The following is an 18,308-nucleotide window of genomic DNA, read 5'->3' on the forward strand; positions in this document are numbered from 1 at the left end:
TCCTAATGAGGTCCCTGTAAGGACTCTTCTTAATTAAATTAGGACAGTAAGTTATGGCCTGGGGCCGCGGGGGAAGCAGGGACAAAGGTGACTTCTGGGGGTGCTCCCTGGCCCCTCCCAGCCCACCCAGCAGTGCAGCAGCCTGGCATGGGAGGGGATTCCTAAAGGACAGATGGGAGATGGAGGTTCAGAAAAAGAGGTCAAAATAAGCAGAGCAAATCTTGAACTGAGCACTGATCACGTCCAGACACTATTCTTGGTGCTTTTCCTAAACAAACTCATATAATCGTCCAACCACCTAGAGGGTTAGGTGTTGATGGCTCCATTTTAGAGAGGAGACAAGTGCTCAGAGAGGTCAAGTGACTTGCCTAGGGTCCCACGGCTAGGAAGCAGTGAAGTATGGACTCGATCCCAGGCAGCCTAGTTAGAGGCCCTGCTGTTATCTGAGTCACGGTGGAGTTGCTCATGGATGAGGCAATGCAGAAGCAGTCAGACGTAGGGCACCTGGGGGGCTTCCCACCCCCATGTCTATGGCTCCCACCTGGCCGCACAACAAGCAGAGGTTTGGAGTCAGACCTAGACAGGGGTCAGGGAATCTGAATTTCAAAAGGTGTCCAAAGTGACTCAAACTCCTGATCCAATCCTCACAGGTGGGAAAACTGAGGCCCAGGGAGGAGCAGAGACTTGCCCAAGTCCCTCAGCAAGTCAGCGACAAGGTGAGGCTCCCTGGCTCCTGGTGTGGTGAGGGTGAGAGCCTGGGGGGGACTCGCTGGTAACGGATCAACAGCAACAAGGGCTCAGGCCTCTGCTTCCAGGGGGAGAACTCAGTGCAGAATGTGCAAGTGTGGGAGAGGCCAAAGGCCAGGGAGAGGGAGGGCGAGGGGTCTGGGAGAACGGGTGGCAGAGAGAACAGGGGCTCCAACCACATGGCTGGCAGACCTCTGTGTCCTGGTATGGCCCAGTTCCCGGTGTAGGAAGAACCGACTGGCTCTGTGAGACCCAGTGAGGCTTCAGGTACTGTACGCAGACCAGGAATTGCTCATTACCCGCGTGCACAGAGCAGGAGTCTGGGGTTCAGATTCGAGGGACTTGTCCCAGGCCTCCAACTAGGACGTGGAAGGACTGCAGTGGAAACCCCAGTCCAGCTGACACTGGGAGGCCATGTGTGTGCCTTGTCCGTGCACCTCCAAGAAGCAGGCAGTTGTGCAGATGGGGGACGAAAAGAGGGGGAGGCATGAGAGCATTACATATGCAGCATATTTAAAGCCTGGGGCTACAGGTATTACAGAATTGGCCTGGTCAGACTCAGCAAAAAAATAAACAGGCGGAAACCCCCGAGCAGATACAGGTGCTGCTAATTAACAGTTGGTTCCAGCTTTGCACATACAGTTTAGGCCACATCCCCTGTGCGATGGGTTGGATTTCACAGCCCTTGCTCCTTGCTCTGGGCCTTCTGGGCCTCAGGGAACGGGGGCAGCTCCTTGGACCGCCACATCTGGGTCCTGGCCATGGCGGAGCTCCTGTGAACTCCGTGGTTCTCAGGGGAAAACAAAAGAATCCCAGGGAATTGGGGCTGAGAGGGGCCTGGAGATGCCCCACTCCCAATGAGCAGAGACCCAAGAGGGGCAGAGACCTGCTGATGGCCATTAGGTAAGGTGGGAGCAGGGGTGGAGCTGAGGTGGGCCTGGTCTCCAGGCCATGGCGTTTATATCAACCTCAGCCCTCTGGGTGGGGCGTGGGTGGGTGCAGACAGTGGGCTATAGGCTGAGGCTTGAAGGGGAGAGGCTGCCATGGCAGGGGGCAGGCTGGGAACAGAGACTGCTGGCACCTCTCCAGCTACAAATAATTCCCCATCACAAACAGCCCAGTGGGGGGCTTTGGCTTTGCCTTGGCTGGGCGGCCTTGGCCAGCATGGGAGGAAGAGCGTCACCTTGTCCCTGCAGCCTCTGTGCGTCCAGAACGGTCACCTCCCTCCTGGTGCACACCTGCTCTCTGAGCACACACACTCCATGCACACGCACGTGTGCTGGTGCACGTGGCTGAGTGCGGCTCTGAGGGTGATGGGGACAGCAGATGGCAGCTCGGGGTCCAGGAAGTGGAGAGGGAGGGAGGGCAGGAAGAGCACTGGCGTGAATATCCCTGGATTCACGCCACCAGGAAAGCCCACCCTTGGCCTCCAGCTATTCATACCAGCAGCTTAACCTGGGCCAAAGGGCCCTTCCTGCCTCTCATCAGCTGCCAACTCTCTGATGTTAAACTGGACCCACTGGTGAACCAAGGCCCCCTCCTAGATAACTGACTATGCCAGGCCCGGATAGTTAACCAGCTCTCCTTGGTTCTCTCTGCGTAACCAGCTCCCCTAGGCCACCCAGGAAGCAGCCACCCTGGGGCCCCCGGTGCAGATGGCAGCGGATGAGATGATTCCTACAGTCCCTCCCAGCCCGAGAAACTGCTGTTCTCCCAGGCAGCCAAGTCCTCCCAACTGGCCAGCTGACCTACATCTCTCCTGCTGCTATTTCAGCAACTGCCCTCTTGTTATGTCCTTGGAGGAGGAGAAGGGAAGCTGTTGACGGTCGCTTCTACTTGGCAGGGATCACAGGCTCAGGAAGGGGAAAGGGGATGCTCATTTCAGGGCCAGGTCTGGGCAGAACACTTTATACCAGCCTGCACACCTCTGAGAGGTGGGCTCATCATCCCCATTTCAGAGACCAAGGATCTAAAGCTCAGAACATAAGACCCATACCAGGGACCCTGGCTAGTGGGCCACAGGGCTTGTGGCCTGACTCCATTTTTCTCCATCACTCCACTGCATCCAATGCAGTCACAGGCACAGGAAGAAGACAAAAGGGAAAGTGGTCCAAGGAACCTGGGTCTTAGGGCTGAGTTCTGGAAGTGGACACTAAAAAGTCCAGCTATCCTCCATCTCCTGCCTGGAATCTACCCACAAAGCCAGATACACTCCCACCAACCCACACCAGGCATTAAGGAGCTTGAGGGCCACAGGTCCCCCTCCCCCAGGCCAGGACTGGTCCTAAGCCCAGCTCCAGGGAGAAGAAATCTGCTCAGAGTGCTGGTTACAGTGCAGGTGGAGCAAGGACCAATGGGTAAAGGGGAGATGAAGTTCAGAGAGGGAGAGCCCCTCGTGCAGGGTCACATAGCAAGTTAGGGGCAAGAGCAGAACAACGTTTATAAAGCTGTGGAGGAGACAGATTCTACAAGTATCTTGAGAAAAATGAAGACCAGTTACACTCCCTTCTGTTTTCTTTGGTGGAGGTGGGGAGTCCTTGGGGCCAGATCACAGTTGTCCCTTCTCTTTGCTTTGTTTTGTGAGGTCTGGATCTGGCTACTTTGTCTGCCCCACAGGGCCAGGGTGAGGTGGCCCTGTGCTCAAGGAAGAGGGAGGCCCTGCGGGCCGCCAGCCTGGCTGGGAAGGGCCATGGGGAGTCAGGGGGTGTTGTGAGATAGGAAAACTCCCTCCTTGAGGGAGAGCGACAAGGTGAGGATGAAAATGCACATGCTCAGCCATGCCTTTCCTAGGACTTTCTCTTAAGGGAAGAACCAGACAAATGCACAAAGGTGTAGTACTGATATTCACCCCAGCACTGTGTAGAACAGGAAAAAAAAAAAAAAAATATATATATATATATATATATATATATATAAAACCAACTAAACACATGTCTATCAATAGGAGACTGTGTCATTAAATTAGGGAAGATTCATGCAGCAGACTAGTATCTAGCCCTTTAAAACGATAATACGTATCTACTGTTAGTGACACTGAAAGATGTGCATGATGTGGGGAGAAAACAACTGACATAACACAGGCTCGTTTTGCAAAAACACCCAAAAACCAAAAAAAAAAAAACCCAGAAACACACATGTTCATGCACACCAGCTCACATGCAGAGAATGCAAGAACACCTCTGGGAGGACAGGCAGCTCCCACGGTGGTATAACCAAGGGGGACTCCTACCTTCCTGTTTTCCCTTTTCTGAATTCTCTGTGTGTTTTCTTTTCTTTAAATTACAAGTATGAAATTACCTTTATATAATCAGAAAAACTTACTTCCGTTGGAAAAACAAAGGAAATCAATTGAAGTGAGTTTCAGCTTCAGCACTACCAGTAACAGGCTGTGTGGCCCCAGGCGAGCCCCACGCCCTTGCTGAGCCTCACTTTCCTCATCAGGAAAATGGGGATGATAATGAACTCCTGCACCACCTTCCTCCCAGAGCAGTTGTGAGGCACAAACTGGAAAAGGCCATACTGTGGTTCGAATAGGCTGAGAGGGCCGGAAACTGAAATAGTCTCCAGAGCAGCTGGGGTAAAGTCCCTTGTGGCATCTCAAAGCCAGTGACCAAGGGAGGGCGGTGGTCACGTTGACCATTCCCATGTACTCCCAGACTGGCAGACCTCAGAGAGGCTTTGGGCTGCCATATCCAAGGGGCAGGTTCGTGGAGGCCGTGAGGGGTCATGGGAACTGTGTGGACCTAGGAGCCCCACGGCCCTGCCTCTCTGGGTGACTCTCCTAGTCACTAGAGGGTGTTCCAAGGGGCCTGATAAAAAGCTGGGTTCCTCGCCCACAAAGCAGCCGGCTTGTGGGCACCTGGCCTGGGCCCTGCCAGGGTCAGGGAGGTCAAACCAGGTGCAGGGGGATGGGGGAGCTCACAGGCAGGGCCCGCTCCTGAGCCACTGCAGCCGAGGGGCTATTCCTAGGGCCTGTGACATACACCGGCTTGTAAGAGGAGCCATGGCGAGCACGACTGACGATCAAAACACCACCTGGGGCCGCGCTCATGCTTGGGGGCACCCAGGGGCCAGAGCTGCTCAGGAGGGAGCTGGTACACCCACTGGCAGGGGCTGGCAAGGACGGATGCCTGGGGTACCTAGAAAGGAAGGGCCAGCCCAGGCCACTCCCACTGCAGCTGTGACTGGGATGTGTGAACGTGTATCTCTTCCTTTCACCTGTGTCACAGTGCAGCCGGACAGGCATGGCCCAGTCCTGCCGCTGACCCGCTGACCTGCCTGGGGCAAGTGACTTCACCTCTCAGAGCCTCGAAGAGCAGTGATGATGCTTCCAGGCACCGGCTGAGGGAGGTATTGCATAAGAAAGCCCTCAGCAGTGAGCATGCTCATGAACCCTTACTATAAACAATATTATTTTAGATGAGTTCCCAGCGATCTGGGGGTGGGCAGCAGGCCCCAGCCAGGGGCAGTATGCACCTGTGGTCCCCGTGGGGAAGTCCCAAGCCCTTTCTGTGTGCAGGAGCCAGTGCCCGCCTGCAGCCTGAGAATGCCTTGCTCCCTGGTCCAGCAGGGAAAGGAGAGAGGGGGCGGGTGGCAGCAGGTGGGAGTTGGGAACGTACTGTTCTGACTCAGTCCCACCCAGGAACTGAGGACACCCTAGTTCTGAGAATGGGTCCCTGCTGACACCTGGAGCTGATGTCCAGCCACCAGGGCCTCGGTTTCACCTTCTGAAGCCTGGAGCTGGGAAGCTCCCAAGTTTGCAGGGTGAGCACTGAGAGACCTGCGTGCCCAGGCCCTGTGTGACTGTGGATGTCACTGGTGCCCTCGGGGCTTCAGGTGACCCAGCTCACAAGAGGGGGCCTGACTATGGTCCCTAAAGGATGCCCAGCTCCCTTCTCCAGCTTCAAGGACCCCTCAGGGCCTTCTCAGAGGCCCCTGGCTCCCCTACACCTGACTGATATCAGCTTCTCATCCTCAAAAGTGGGTGACATTTCCTTAGTCCATTCATTCATGCACACACCATCCCTCAAATATCTCGGCTCTGGGCCAGGCCCTGTGGTCCCCCACCACAGACACTCCCAGCAACCACGAGCTCCTACGATGGGCTATTACAAGCGTGCACAAAGCCATGGTCATCCAGACATAGGAGAGGTTAGATCACACTAGGAAGATAGGGAAGGCTTCATGGACGTGGTAATGAGCTGGGTTTTGAAGGATGGGTAGAAACCAGGGAAGGACAATCCAAGCAGAAGAAAAGTATGTATGTATGAGACCTACAGTCAGCGAATTGCATGGTGGTCAGAGAACCGAAGTCTACATTTTGGATGACTTGGGCTCTTGGCCTTTTCTGAGGAAGGATGGTAATATTGGAAATGACACTCCTTGAAGTCATCTGCATCAGAGACATATCACTGGGTCCTCAGTTTCCTATCTGTACAATGGAAACAGTACTCACCACCCCACAGGCAATGGCCAAGGAAGGCCCTTGGAAACTGTGGAGGGTCACACTCATGGGGGGTGCTGGACAAGGGGGCCTTATGTTGGGGCTCCATGCAGTCTCCAGAAAAGACGGTCCCTCCTAGACAGAAACCTGTAGCGCAGGGAGGCATCACTGGACACTGCAGCTCCTCACCTTCTTCCATGCCCTCTGAGCCCCAGGCCCTCTGGCCCCAACTGGGTAGACAAAGCTCAGAGAGGAAGACGCTAAGGAAGAGTCCAGGCTCCAGAGTGGACAGGCCTGGGCCAAATCCTGGCTCTAGCACTCAAACATCATGACATTGGCCAAGTCACTTCTCTTTGAGCCTCAGTTTCATCATCTTTAAAATGGGAATAATAAGAAAACAGCCCTCACAGCGTTGTGAGTAGTAATGTTAATGAATGCAGATTGTCCAACATGGTGCCAGGCATAGGGGTAAGTAACCAGTATCTGTTAGTAACAATTCCCTCAAGGGAGCTATTTATTTTGGAATCCCTCGTGCTCAGCACAAGGATAGCAGAGCAGACAATGTGGAGAAGACAGATCTGAGACCGAGGGGAGAACAGGGACATGTTGTGGGAGCTCAGGGACTAGGGAGCAAGAGGACAAGAGGTCAGGGAAGGCCACCTGGGGGAGGTGGCATCTCCACCAGGCCTTCAAAGACTGGGTGATCTGGGCATGCGGGCATTTGCAGAGCAGGTGTTACCAGTGCTGCTGAGATCCAGGGCCCTGAGGCCTGGCTGCCCAGCCCCCAGAGCAGGGCCCCACACCCTCTCCTAGGCCCAGGACTGGGTTAATGGGGATGGCACTGGCCTGGGGGTCTGACCACAGACCCTGGGCCAGTAGACTTCCACTTGGTAACAGCCCTGAGGGGTGGCACAAATAAGCCTATACCCTCCTGCTCCATCAGCCCTCTGGGTCCTCTCACTCCTCACCCTCTCCCTGGGGGCATCTCTCTGGTTTCACCTGCTGTTGCTATTTCCCCAAGGGGGGGAAATTGTCAAGTCAGCTGCCTGCAGACAACGGAGAGGACTAAGCCAACCAGCCCTGAGGCCTATTGCACTCAGAACCCCCAGCAGGTCTGAGAAAGCCCAGGGGGTTCCCAGAGGGGAACTCCGTCCCAGGAGAGCCCCCCCGGAAAGGCCCATGGGAGAGTCTTCAGCAAACACTCCCAAGGCCTGCTGGGGCCAGCCAGGGAGACACTGACCTAGCCCTAGGGAAGGGAGAAGCTTAGGCCCTGTGGGGCAGAGCCATGGGGGCTGTAGGGCTTCTTCCCCGTCCCAGGCACAGACAGGTCTGGAAACCAGCCTTGGGACAGGCATACGGCCTGAAGGAAGTCTTCCTCTGCCCCTCCCAGGGCCCGGGCCACTCATTCACTGAGACCAACCAGGCCTGTTTGATTCATTTCTTCCCTCAGGTCCTCCTTGGGTACCTTTCTCCACTCCCAGGTCCATCTCAGGGCTGAATGGCCTTGGGACCACCTCCACTGTGGCTGGGGAACCCTCTGGCTGAGGCATGCCTCAGCTGCGGGAGCCTTTGGATCTCGGGCTAAGCAAATGCGGGCAGGAGAACCAGGGGGGTCCTGGCAGACAGGTATCTAGAGACCTCAGTGAAACTCCTCCTCCAGGAATGGACAGACCCACTGCCATTCATTGAACACCTACTGCTTACCAGGCACATTATCTCACTTAATCCTCATCACTGGGAGGGAGAGACTATTATCACCTCCAAGGCCATTCAGCCAGAGGTCACAGTTGGGATAGAAAACCAGGAGTATCTGATTCAAGGCCACACTGAGTTATTCCAACACACATCTCTAAGTCCCCTCTTTCGACTCCTGTATCTCAGCCCTGGGGAAAGAGGGTAGCAGGGAGGGCTTTCTGGAGGTGATACCTGCACTGATGATTCTAAGATGACAAAAAGAAGGTAGCCAGGTGAGGGAGCAGAAAGTGGTCCACACAGATGGAATAGCACGTGCAAAGGCCTAGCAGTTAGAAGCAGTAGAAAGGCCAGAATGTGACAGAAGTTTGGTGTCACAGGTTCATAGGAAGAGCAGGAAGGGGCTGGAGGGCAGTGGGGCAGCGGAAGCTGGTCACAGAGGGCCAGATGCAGAGGAGTCTAAGCTGACCCTATCCTATGGGTACATGGGAGCTTCCGGAGGACTCCGAATGGGGAGCTGGTGGGTCAGATGAGGAAACCGAGGTTCAGAGAGAGCAGCACTATCTGTCAGATGACTCCATCCAGTAAAGGACATGAAGCTGGGCCTCGTGTCAGGGGTGTGAGAATGGCCTAGGCCAGGCGGCACACTGAAGACCAGATGCGGGCTTGCAGCCCCAGCTGGGAGCTGTGGCCGAGCTTTAATTATTTACAAGACTACTTCCCAGCAGGCCTCAGCATTCCTACAGCCTGGCCTTGCCAGCTAATGAACTCTCGGCCATGGGAGACCTCGCTGCGGCCACTCTTTATTAAAACTGGAACAGGGTGGTGATGGGGGCTGGGAGAACAGGGCAGCCTAAAGAAGCCTGAACAGGTAGAGGAAACTGAGCATATGACCGGTCCACCTGTCTAAGCAGTCCATCCACACGGAGAAGCGCAGAGTTCTTCCCAGAGCTGGAAGTGGAGTGGCGGGGGTTGATGTCCCCTCAAGATGGGGAAACAGAGTCCTGGGAGGACTTGCCTGAGGTCGTCAGCTAGTGCTTGATGCAGCACAAGTTCCATTAGTTGGGTGCATTCACACCCAACTGCATTCACACCCCAGCAGTTTCAGTTTCACTTAAAAATCATACACCCTTGGGCCTGTTACTTAACCCCTCTGTGCCTTTGTAAAATGAGGAAAATGCGGGTACTTCCAAGAGTCACCCCATTTTATAGACTCGAGGTGCACGAGGTGATACGTGTAGAATCCCAGCACAACTCCTGGTCCACAGCAAGTACTCAGTAAGTGTTCATTGTTGTTACTGTTGCTACTCTGGGGGCAAAGGGTTGGCTGGAGACCAGAACCCCTGTCTCTGCTCCCAGACACTAAGCAGCAACAGGAAACTGAGGCCAAGGCGCCAGCTGGCCTACGTGACCCACGTGCAGCCAGGAACCCCACCTCTTCCCCTGGCCGGGCCGCCCCTGGGCTTCCAGCCCCTTCCTCCACTTTGAAGGCCCTTTGAGCTGGGAACTGAAACCCCATGAGCCTTTCCCTTCCCCATCCCAGTCAGCTCTATCTGTGTCTCCAAAAGGCCGAGTCCCATCCGCTGCGGGTAAGTTTCCGCACTTAGAAGGTCTTAATTTGAGCTCCAGCTCCACCCCTGAGGAGCTGTGTGAATTTGGGGGAGTCACTTCACCTGTCTGAACACCAGTTCTTCCTCTATAATGTGGAGACTGCATCACCTATTTTTACATGGTAAGCTCTGAGGGAATGGCATTAGTTACCATCTTTCAAGGCCTGCCTTAGCTGTCTCTTCCTCCAGAAAGCCTTCCTTGGCTTCCTCCACATACAAGCTCCCTCCCTCCAACCTCCATCAGCTCTGGGAATTTATGGACTGCATTCTGGCCCCTTTGGGAGCCTGAACTCATTTTGCCCCACACAGACTTCACTTACAAATGGCAATCCCCATTTTGCAGGCCAAGAGGTACAGAGATGGGGTGATTCAGGCCCTCTCACAGGGTGGAATGGTTGGAGTGGTCAAATATAAGGAAGGGAGGATGGCTCCAAGAAATGCAGCTCGGGCAGGTGGCCTGGAATGGAGGGAACTCCCCAGATGGGGAAGGAAGGGGTGACAAAAGACCATTTTCCAACACTACACCTCATACAGCCACCCAAATCTCCCACCCCTTTCTTCAAGATTTCTCTTTGTGACCCCTAGGGGTCCCTTTCTAAAGACCTTGGTGGTGTGAACACTCATCCATTCCCTTCTCTTCACCGGCCCCATGTGAAGACTTTCTACAGGTATAACCGATGGTAGAGGAACAGCTACCCCCCATTTGGCAGATGAGGAGACAAGCCCAGGAAAGTCCAGTGTGGGGGACGGATACTTGACACCAACAGCAAAGCCCTCAACGTCGGTTGCTTTTGTTCACTAACCCTCTGCCTGTGACTCCACCCCATCCATCTCAGAATAAAAGCAGGAGCCCAGAGTGGCCATCAGATTGGCCCTGGTCCTATCTGGGGTCGCCCAGCCACCCGCTACTTCACTCCTCCATTTGTCCAGAGCCTCGATGGAGATGAAAAGCACCCGGATCACCCTCCTGGGTTCTTCTGCACCACACTCCCACCGGAGCAGACAGTGCCCCTGAGCTAGGAGGCAGGTGGACACCCTGACCAAGTTCTGTCTCTCTCAGCTGTGTGACCTTAGGCAAATCACTCAACTTCTCTGAGCCAGAGTCCTTATCTACAAAGAGGGATGACAAGAAACACTTCTGCTCTTCACGGCCACCCCCCACAAAACTGTTGTTATACAGAGCCAGGGAGATAAGGTAAAACCAGTCCAGAAATGCACAGTTTCCACTTCCTCGCCTCATCCTCAGCACTCCCACTGCAAGGGAACCACAGAAGAACAACTCCGGGCAAGGAGACTCACTATCACATTTTACCCTGGCTCAGGCATTTTCAGAATTTCAATAGCATTGGGAAATGGTTAGGGTCCTAATTAGGCTAAGAACTCTGGAGTCAGATGCTTAAGTTTAAGCTCCTACTTAGCAGCTCAACAGCTGTGGAATAACTAACTTGATCTCTCGGTGCCCTGGGGTTTTTTTGTTTTGTGTTTTTTGGTTTGTTTTGGTGTATAAAATAGGACTGCTCTGAAGGTTACAGGAGTTTATATAAGATAAGCACTTACACAGTGGCTGGCACACAGCTAACAGTTGGCACATGTTAGTCGCATCACTTTCAATTACATTTCTAGAACTGGTCTTCAAAACCAGGGCAGGAATCATTAGCCCAAGTGGTCAAGAGAGGAAACTGAGACAGGAGGGAAAGATGCACCCATGTCACACAGCCAAATCTGGGTTGGTCTGTGAATGAACCTGGAGGCTGACTGGCAAACCCCGAAAAAAAACCCACTATAACTCAACAGACAATGCCTGTCCAGGTGGTCCCTCTATCCCTCTTGCCACTGCGTGGTGCTGTGGGCCTGTCCACCTGTTGCCCTCCTCCCACAGAACCTGCACTCCCTGGCCTGAGGGGTGGGCCTGTTCTCCAAAGTGTCCCAGTGCCTGGCATACAGCAGGTGCTCAGTAACGATGAATGAATGCCCGTGTCTGTGTTTTTATAGAGTCCTGTTTATCTGTTCCTGGAACTATACTCCTTCCACTTGTGGCAACTGCTTGCTAACTCGCCTCAGGTCCCACAGACATCAGAAACCACGTGCACCTCACGAAACAACTTCCAAAGCAGTCGTGCCCAGGTGTACAAACACCACACTCAGCAAAGGCGGCCGGCCACCTGCACGTGACCATGGCTTCGCACGTGACCATGGGTTCGCGCGCGGCCTTGGGATCCTCACGGCCCTTCCAGGAAACAAACTCATCCTTCTGGCCCCCTCCTTCCTGCTCTGCCCCATGACTCCTGCCTCAGTCTGGCTGGCAGGAGAGCGCAGTCGGCCAACCAGGGTGGCACAAGAAAGGTCTTCACCATGACTAGGCAGAAAAGCGGCGGGCGCCAGCGCCCCGCCTGCACCTACTACCCAGGGGAGGTGCGGGGGTGTGGCCAAGGCGGGGCCAGGGCAGGGCCCCAACGCCAAGGGCCCCAGAAAACTGCACACCCGGCCGTTCCACGATTGGCCTGCTCCGGCCACAGGGACCTATGGGGTGGTCCTCGCACAGCCAATCAGGGGCCCCGGGGAGCCCATTCATTCACAAAACCCAGCAGGAAAAGGAGTGAGGCTAGGCCCAGAGTTGCCTGGAACTTTGAGACACACGCGAGTTCCGTGGGGCCTAGGCAAGAGTCCCGGAGGGCCTGATCGCAGAAAGCTAGACGCTTGCAGGGACCGTCGCGTCGCCGCCCCACAGTTCCGGCCCAGCAACCCGGGCGTGGCGTGCCCTCCTCCCGGGCCGTGCTGCGCCGGGCTTTGCCCCCGGCTCCATCAGGACCTGCCGGCCGCCCAGAACCCGCTGGGTCCCTAAGTGCCTGGAGGGAAGGGGCTCCCGGGAGGGCTCCCGGCTGCAGGCTCCGGCAGTAAAGGTCCAGGCAGGTGGCCCGGTGGCGGCTGCAGCCACGTGGACGCTGAGCACGGCGTCCCCCACCTTTCCCTCCCTCCCCGGCCGGCCACTCACGGCAGTCATCCTCGTCGCTGTTGTCCGAGCAGTCGTCGTCCTCGTCGCATCTCCACACAGATGGGATGCAGCGCTCGTTCCGACACCGGAACTGGTCCTTTTCGCACTCCTTGACCGACCCTGCGCGGGGGAGAGGGGGCGTGAGCCGGATCCCCGGAACAAGCGATCCCGGCCGCGGGGAGGGGTCTACTGAGTGAAGGAGAGGGCCCGATGCTGAAGCCAACGACCTGGAGGCCTCTGGCACCCTCGATCAGGAAGGAGGGCAGGATGGTAAGGGTTCCTGGGGTAACGGGCTGCTCTGTGGCAGGCACACACAGTCGGTGTCCCACCACTTAGGTATGCCCCCCATTCAGAACACTCACCCGCACACACGGCCCTTAGTGAGAGATCCACGCAGACACAGCCCACAGGGAGCCCCTGAACACGCCGCGACACGCGCACTGGGCGCTGCGGGCACATCCGCCTCGCACGCTGCCCCTCTTTCTCTGCCACACGCAGGGGTCGCCGGAAACTCATTGTCAGGCGGGGTAGTCTCCGGGCTCCGCTTATCGCCGCCGCGGAGCGCGCGTGTCAAATTAACGCCAACGGCGAGAATCACACAGCCCTCCCGAAAGCATCAGTGATCACCCCCAGCAAAGTTCACGGCCCCCACGGCCCCCACGGAGCCCATCCCCCAAGAGCAGGTGCCGGAGGGCAGAGCCCACCACACAGGGAGCCGCGGGGGCGGGGGTCTAGGGCAAATTAAGGGAGAGCTGGGTCCCGAGGAGCATGTCCCACCCGGGCGCCTCCCTGCCAGGCCCGGGCTCGGGGGCCGCGGCGCAACCCGCCCCCCGGCCGCCGGGCCGTGCTTTGTTGGCCGCTCCGGGGGCGCAAAGCCGGGCCGGGGACCGGCCGCACGCACCTTGGCCGCCGCGCAGTGGATCCGCCGCCGCCTCGAGATGCTGGAGCTGCAGCAGCAGCAGCAGCAGCAGCAGCAGCAGTAGCGCCAGCGGCCGGAGCGCGCCCCGTTCGGGGCGGCCCATGGCGGGCCCCGGGCTCCGGCCGCCGCTCCCCGCGCACCCCGTGCCGCCGCCGCGCCTCAGCCCTCCGAGTCCTTGCCGCGGCGCCGGGGCTGCCGCTGCCCCCGTCGCCGCCGCCGCCACCGCTGCCGCCCGCCCCGGCTCCTCGGCTGCATTTCAAGCAGGTTCCGTGACGCTCGGCGGCGGGGCGGGCTCAGGCTGGGCGCGCGGCCCCAGGCCTGGGCTGCCTCAGCCTGCGCGCGCCCCCCCCACAACCCCGCTGCCGCCTCCGCCCCACGCTCCTCCCGCTGCCGCCTCCTTTCCCTCCTCCCTCATGCCCTTGGTCCACTTCTCCCTAGGCCCACGCTCAGTGACCCTGCTCAAGGCCCCCCGCGTGCTGGGCTCTGCAGACGCTGGGATGAGCCAGGCGAGGCCCCTACCCCCAGAGGTGGCAGACGGCCCAAGGGAAGTAGCACAGGCTGCCTGGAGGAGGTGACATGCTGATAGGCGGCTGAGGGAGGCCTAGGAGTGAACCTGGGCGGGAGGGGAGATGATGTTCCTGGGTGCACAGGCCTGGGCATGTGCACACGGAGCAGGGATGGTAGTGGACAGGGATTGGGGTGCCAGGATTCGTGTGATCAGAGAGAAGCTGGGGGAGCAGGAATGGACCTCTGCACCCCTCCAAGACTCCAACCCGGATATTACACGTCTGTGTAGCTGGTTAACGTGCCTATATTGCATTCTCATGTGAGAATTCCCACGGCCAAGGATGTGAGGCAGGTGGCTTGGGCCTGGTGCACAAACTTGATCCATTCATTCTCATTCAGTGTTCTGTTGGGCCAGGCAGAGGGGCAGACAAGCAGGGGGAACTGCAGGGGCGACAGGGTAGTCCTTGCTGTGGTGGAGAAGGGCAGAGACTGTGGGACCCCACAGAAGGGTCGCCTCATCCCTGCTAATAGGGGATGCACACCCAGGGCTGCTGTCTGCTTCTGCTGGCATGAATAAGACCTCTCCCCTAGAAGGTCTCAGCCCCATCTCATCCATGCCAGGGTACAGGTGACTAGATTTTAGCTACCTGCTGGTAAGCAAGGCCCAACCAGCCCAGCCTTTTTGGACAATGAGTTTTGAGGGCACTGGCCACTAAAAGAGACAGACTGGAAGGTGGCTAGGCTCAGTGTAGGTCCCCCCTCCCCTCCTCTCTTGCTGCCTCACCTCCATGGCAGAGGGGCAGAAGAAGGGGCTTTAGGAGCTGTTAGTCTCAGGCCTGGAAGCCACTCTGTCTCATCAGCAGTCCTGTTACTGAGCCTTGTTTCTTCCCACAGAGGGCAGCCCCTTAGGAATTCGGTCATCCAACAAGCACATCCCAGCTCTGCTCTGTGCCAACCCTGGGCCTAGGAGTGCCAAGGTGAATCAGACATGGTACCAGCTTGATTGGTGGGGAGACAGACTATCAACGGACAGACAATGAAATGCAAGCATGCTTTCAACAAAAACTTATGGAGCACCTCCTATGTGCCAGGCATTGCCCAGGGATACAGTGTAGACATAGATGACGTCCCTCTTTGCTCTCCTACACCTTACATCTTAGTTGGGAGAGACAGACACAAAAGCAAGAAAACAAACAAACAAGAAATGATAATAATTTCAGATCATCATAACTGCTATGGAAAAAATAAAGTAGGGTGATGTGAGCGTGATGGGAGGTAACTTTAGAGAGGTGATCAGGGAAGGCCTCTCTGAGGAGGTGACATTTTGCTGAATGGCAAGAAGGAGCCTGCTGTAGACTGAATGTTTGTGTCCTCCCAGAATTCATATGTTAAAACCTAATCCCAAATGTGAGGGTATTTGAAAGTGGGGTCTTTGGGAGTCAATTAGGACATAAATGGGATTAGTGCCCTTATAAAAGAGGCCCCAGAAAGATCTCTGGCCCCTTCTACCATGTGAGGACACATCGAGAAGAGAGTTATCAATGAAACAGGAAGTGGGCTCTCACCAGACACCAAATCTGCTGGCATCTTGATATTTCAGTGCCTTGATCTTGGACTTCTCAGGCTCCTAACAAATTTCTGTTGTTTTTAAGCCACCCAATCTATGATATTTTGTTATGGCAGCCCATATGGACTAAGACAGAGCCCAACCATAGGAAGATTGGCTGTAAGGGCATTCCTGGCAAAGGGACCAGCAGGACAGAGGCCTTGAGGTGGGCTGGAGCTTGGTGATGAGAAGTTGGGTGACCGGGTGAGGTCAGAGTCAGCAAGGTTCTGATCACATGAGGGCTTTGTAGGCCCCAGCAGGAGGTTTGGATTTTGTTCCAAGCACAACGATGACCGCTGTGACAGCAGGATGCCTGGGACTCTGGAGCCCCTCCTGCAGCCAAGACTGACTGCTTCATCTCATCCCCTCCTTCACTCTGTGGTCTCAAGGAGAGTCAGTTCCCACCTCTGAGCTTCAGTTTCTCATCTGCAAAATAGAGATGGAGAATTCAAAGGTCTATTCTAGTTTTAAGATTGTGTAGATTAAAGTTCGGAGGCAGCAGGGTAGAGAGATTAAGAGCATGGGCTCTGGGTTAGACTACCTGAGTTTAAGTCTGTTCCTTCCCTTCCTAGCTACATGACCTTGGACAACTCACTTAACCTCTGTGGCTCAGTTTTTTTAATCTGTAAAATGGGAATGGTGACAGTACCTCACAAAGTTGTGAGGATTACATTAGAGGAGATGCACAGCATGCACTGTACTGTAGGTGCATAATAGCTGTTAGTTATGTTACTGTTATTCAAACATAATTCCCTGTCAAAAACCCCTGATAACCTCCTAACACTCAAAGAATAAAGACTGAGCCTTCCTTCACCTCCCCTCCAAGGGGGTCTTTGCTCATACTGTCCAACACACATCCAGCTGCCAAAGTGGGCAACTCCTTGTCTCTTGAAAACCCCCTCATTGGAGGTTCTCCAGGCTCCTCTCAGCCCCCACCCAATTTGGACCACTTCTCTCTCTCCCTAGTCAGCCTGTGACCTTCCTGAGGACAGGAACCAGCTCTCCTGCATTTCTGGGTTCCTACAGGGCATGTTTGATCAACGTTTGTTTGTTGTTGCCTTTACCATGGTTTCTGTATGCCTAGGAGGATTATGTCTTATTCATCCCTATTTTCAGAGGATAGATACAAGGCTTGGCATATAACAGGCATTAGATAAATGATGTTTAAATCTTTGAAAAGGTTAAAAGGAAAACCATATCAAGTAATAATAATAGCTAATACTTATTGTACACTTGCTGGAGGTGGGGAGGGGGTCAAGCACCATCTAGGTGTTTTAAACGCTTTAACTCATTTAGTCCTTACAGCATCTCCATGAGGCAGGTTTTATGTTGATCCCATTTTACAGATGAGCAAACTAAGGGGTGGGGAGGTCATACAGCTAGTAAATGGCAGGCCTAGCATTTGAACCCAGAGGGCAGAAATGGGAATTTTTCAGGGCACCTAAGTTGGTTAATCTAGTGAAGGGCAAATGAAGAAAGATTTGACACACACCATACACCAAATGGACACTGAGGTCCTTGTACAACTTGTTCCCAAGTGACTTCTTGTCCTCACCTGTCCTCTTTCTCCACCCTGGGCTGACTCAAGCATACAGGCCTCGCCCAGTCCTGGGTTTCCAAAGAAAACCCTCAAGCCCAACCCCAAGTGCAATGAATTCCCCAAGAGACAGAAACAGGTGACATTCCACCTGCAGTCAGCATGTCACCCTGCCCATCTCAAGTCTCTGTGTCCTGCCTTCAGAGTCACCAGGGGCCAGTGGCCCACCCCTTGCACATTCTACTCCCTCACCCTGTCCTCCAAGAGAACCTCAGGCCTCAGGCCTCTGCCAGGCTGTACCCTCTGCTGAGAACACTCTTGCGCTGGCTGACTTCTGTGCATCCTTTGGGCCTCAGCTCACATTCCTCCTCCTCTGGCAAGTCTTCCGGCCTCCTCTAGAGAGCTCCTCCCTACCCCTCTGGCCTCCCACAACAGCCGTGTCCCAATCTCTCTGATCGCACTAGGCTATCATTGTTGTATCCTCCATCCAATAAGGAGCTGCTCAAGTCAGAAACTGGGTCATCCTGGTCCCTTCTGTGTCCCCAGTGATAATTTGTTAAAGGGTAGTGTGACCATATGAATTCTCTCCAGGGCCAGGGCCAGAGAGCTTTCTGCATATACACCTCCCCCAGCCTGCTCTGGCTGGCCTTGCACCAGGCAAGGGGCACAGATGAGCAAGACTCCAACCCTGCCCTTGAGGATCTCTGGTCTGGGGGCAGACAGTGTCAGTGCAGGGTGATAAGATCCCCAGAGAGGGGGTGCCCACAGGCATCACATCCCCACCCCGAGGTATCCAAGGCTGTGTCAACCACGCAGCCAGGGACAGAGACCAGTGGCCCCAAGCTAATCACAGCTGAGCTGCAAGGGCAGCAGAGCTCTCCCACTGTCCACTATCATCACTTTTCAGAAGTCTAGCCTAAGTCTGTTATGCTGTACTGGGGACCAATTGCCAATTTCTCTTTGCCGCTGTCCCTGTGTTTCCCTCTCTCTCTCTCTGTCTCTCTCTTTCCCAGCAGTGTCTTCATTCCTGTAAAAGGGATTCTAATTTATTACATGAACTTTATACAGATCCAAACCGCCATGGTTTAAATCACTTGTTAACTGTGTGATCTGGGACAAGTTACTTGAACTCTCTGTGCCTCAGTTTCCTCATCTATAAAATGGGGATGACAATGTTACCTACGAGTATTAATTACCTATTGCTGCATAACAAAATACCCCCAAATTCAAAACAACAACTCAAAACAGCAACAAA

The 18,308-nt window shown here is 55.2% G+C and overlaps 1 protein-coding gene across 3 annotated transcripts in view; it reads right to left on the reverse strand.

Moving 5' to 3' along the window:
• Nucleotides 1-13,506, reverse strand: part of LRP8 (LDL receptor related protein 8) — a 77,473-nt gene extending 63,967 nt beyond the window's left edge. For all 3 annotated transcript variants that reach the window (XM_060083684.1, XM_060083673.1, XM_060083664.1), the window contains exons 1-2: nt 13,386-13,506; nt 12,485-12,604 (exon numbers count right to left, since the gene is read on the reverse strand). In XM_060083684.1, coding sequence (XP_059939667.1) covers nt 12,485-12,604; nt 13,386-13,506 — 241 coding nt within the window. The remainder of the gene's footprint in view (nt 1-12,484; nt 12,605-13,385) is intronic.
• Between the last annotated feature and the right edge of the window lie 4,802 nt (nt 13,507-18,308).

This window comes from Mesoplodon densirostris, chromosome 2 (genome assembly GCF_025265405.1).
Source record: "Mesoplodon densirostris isolate mMesDen1 chromosome 2, mMesDen1 primary haplotype, whole genome shotgun sequence".
Classification (NCBI taxonomy): domain Eukaryota; kingdom Metazoa; phylum Chordata; class Mammalia; order Artiodactyla; family Ziphiidae; genus Mesoplodon; species Mesoplodon densirostris.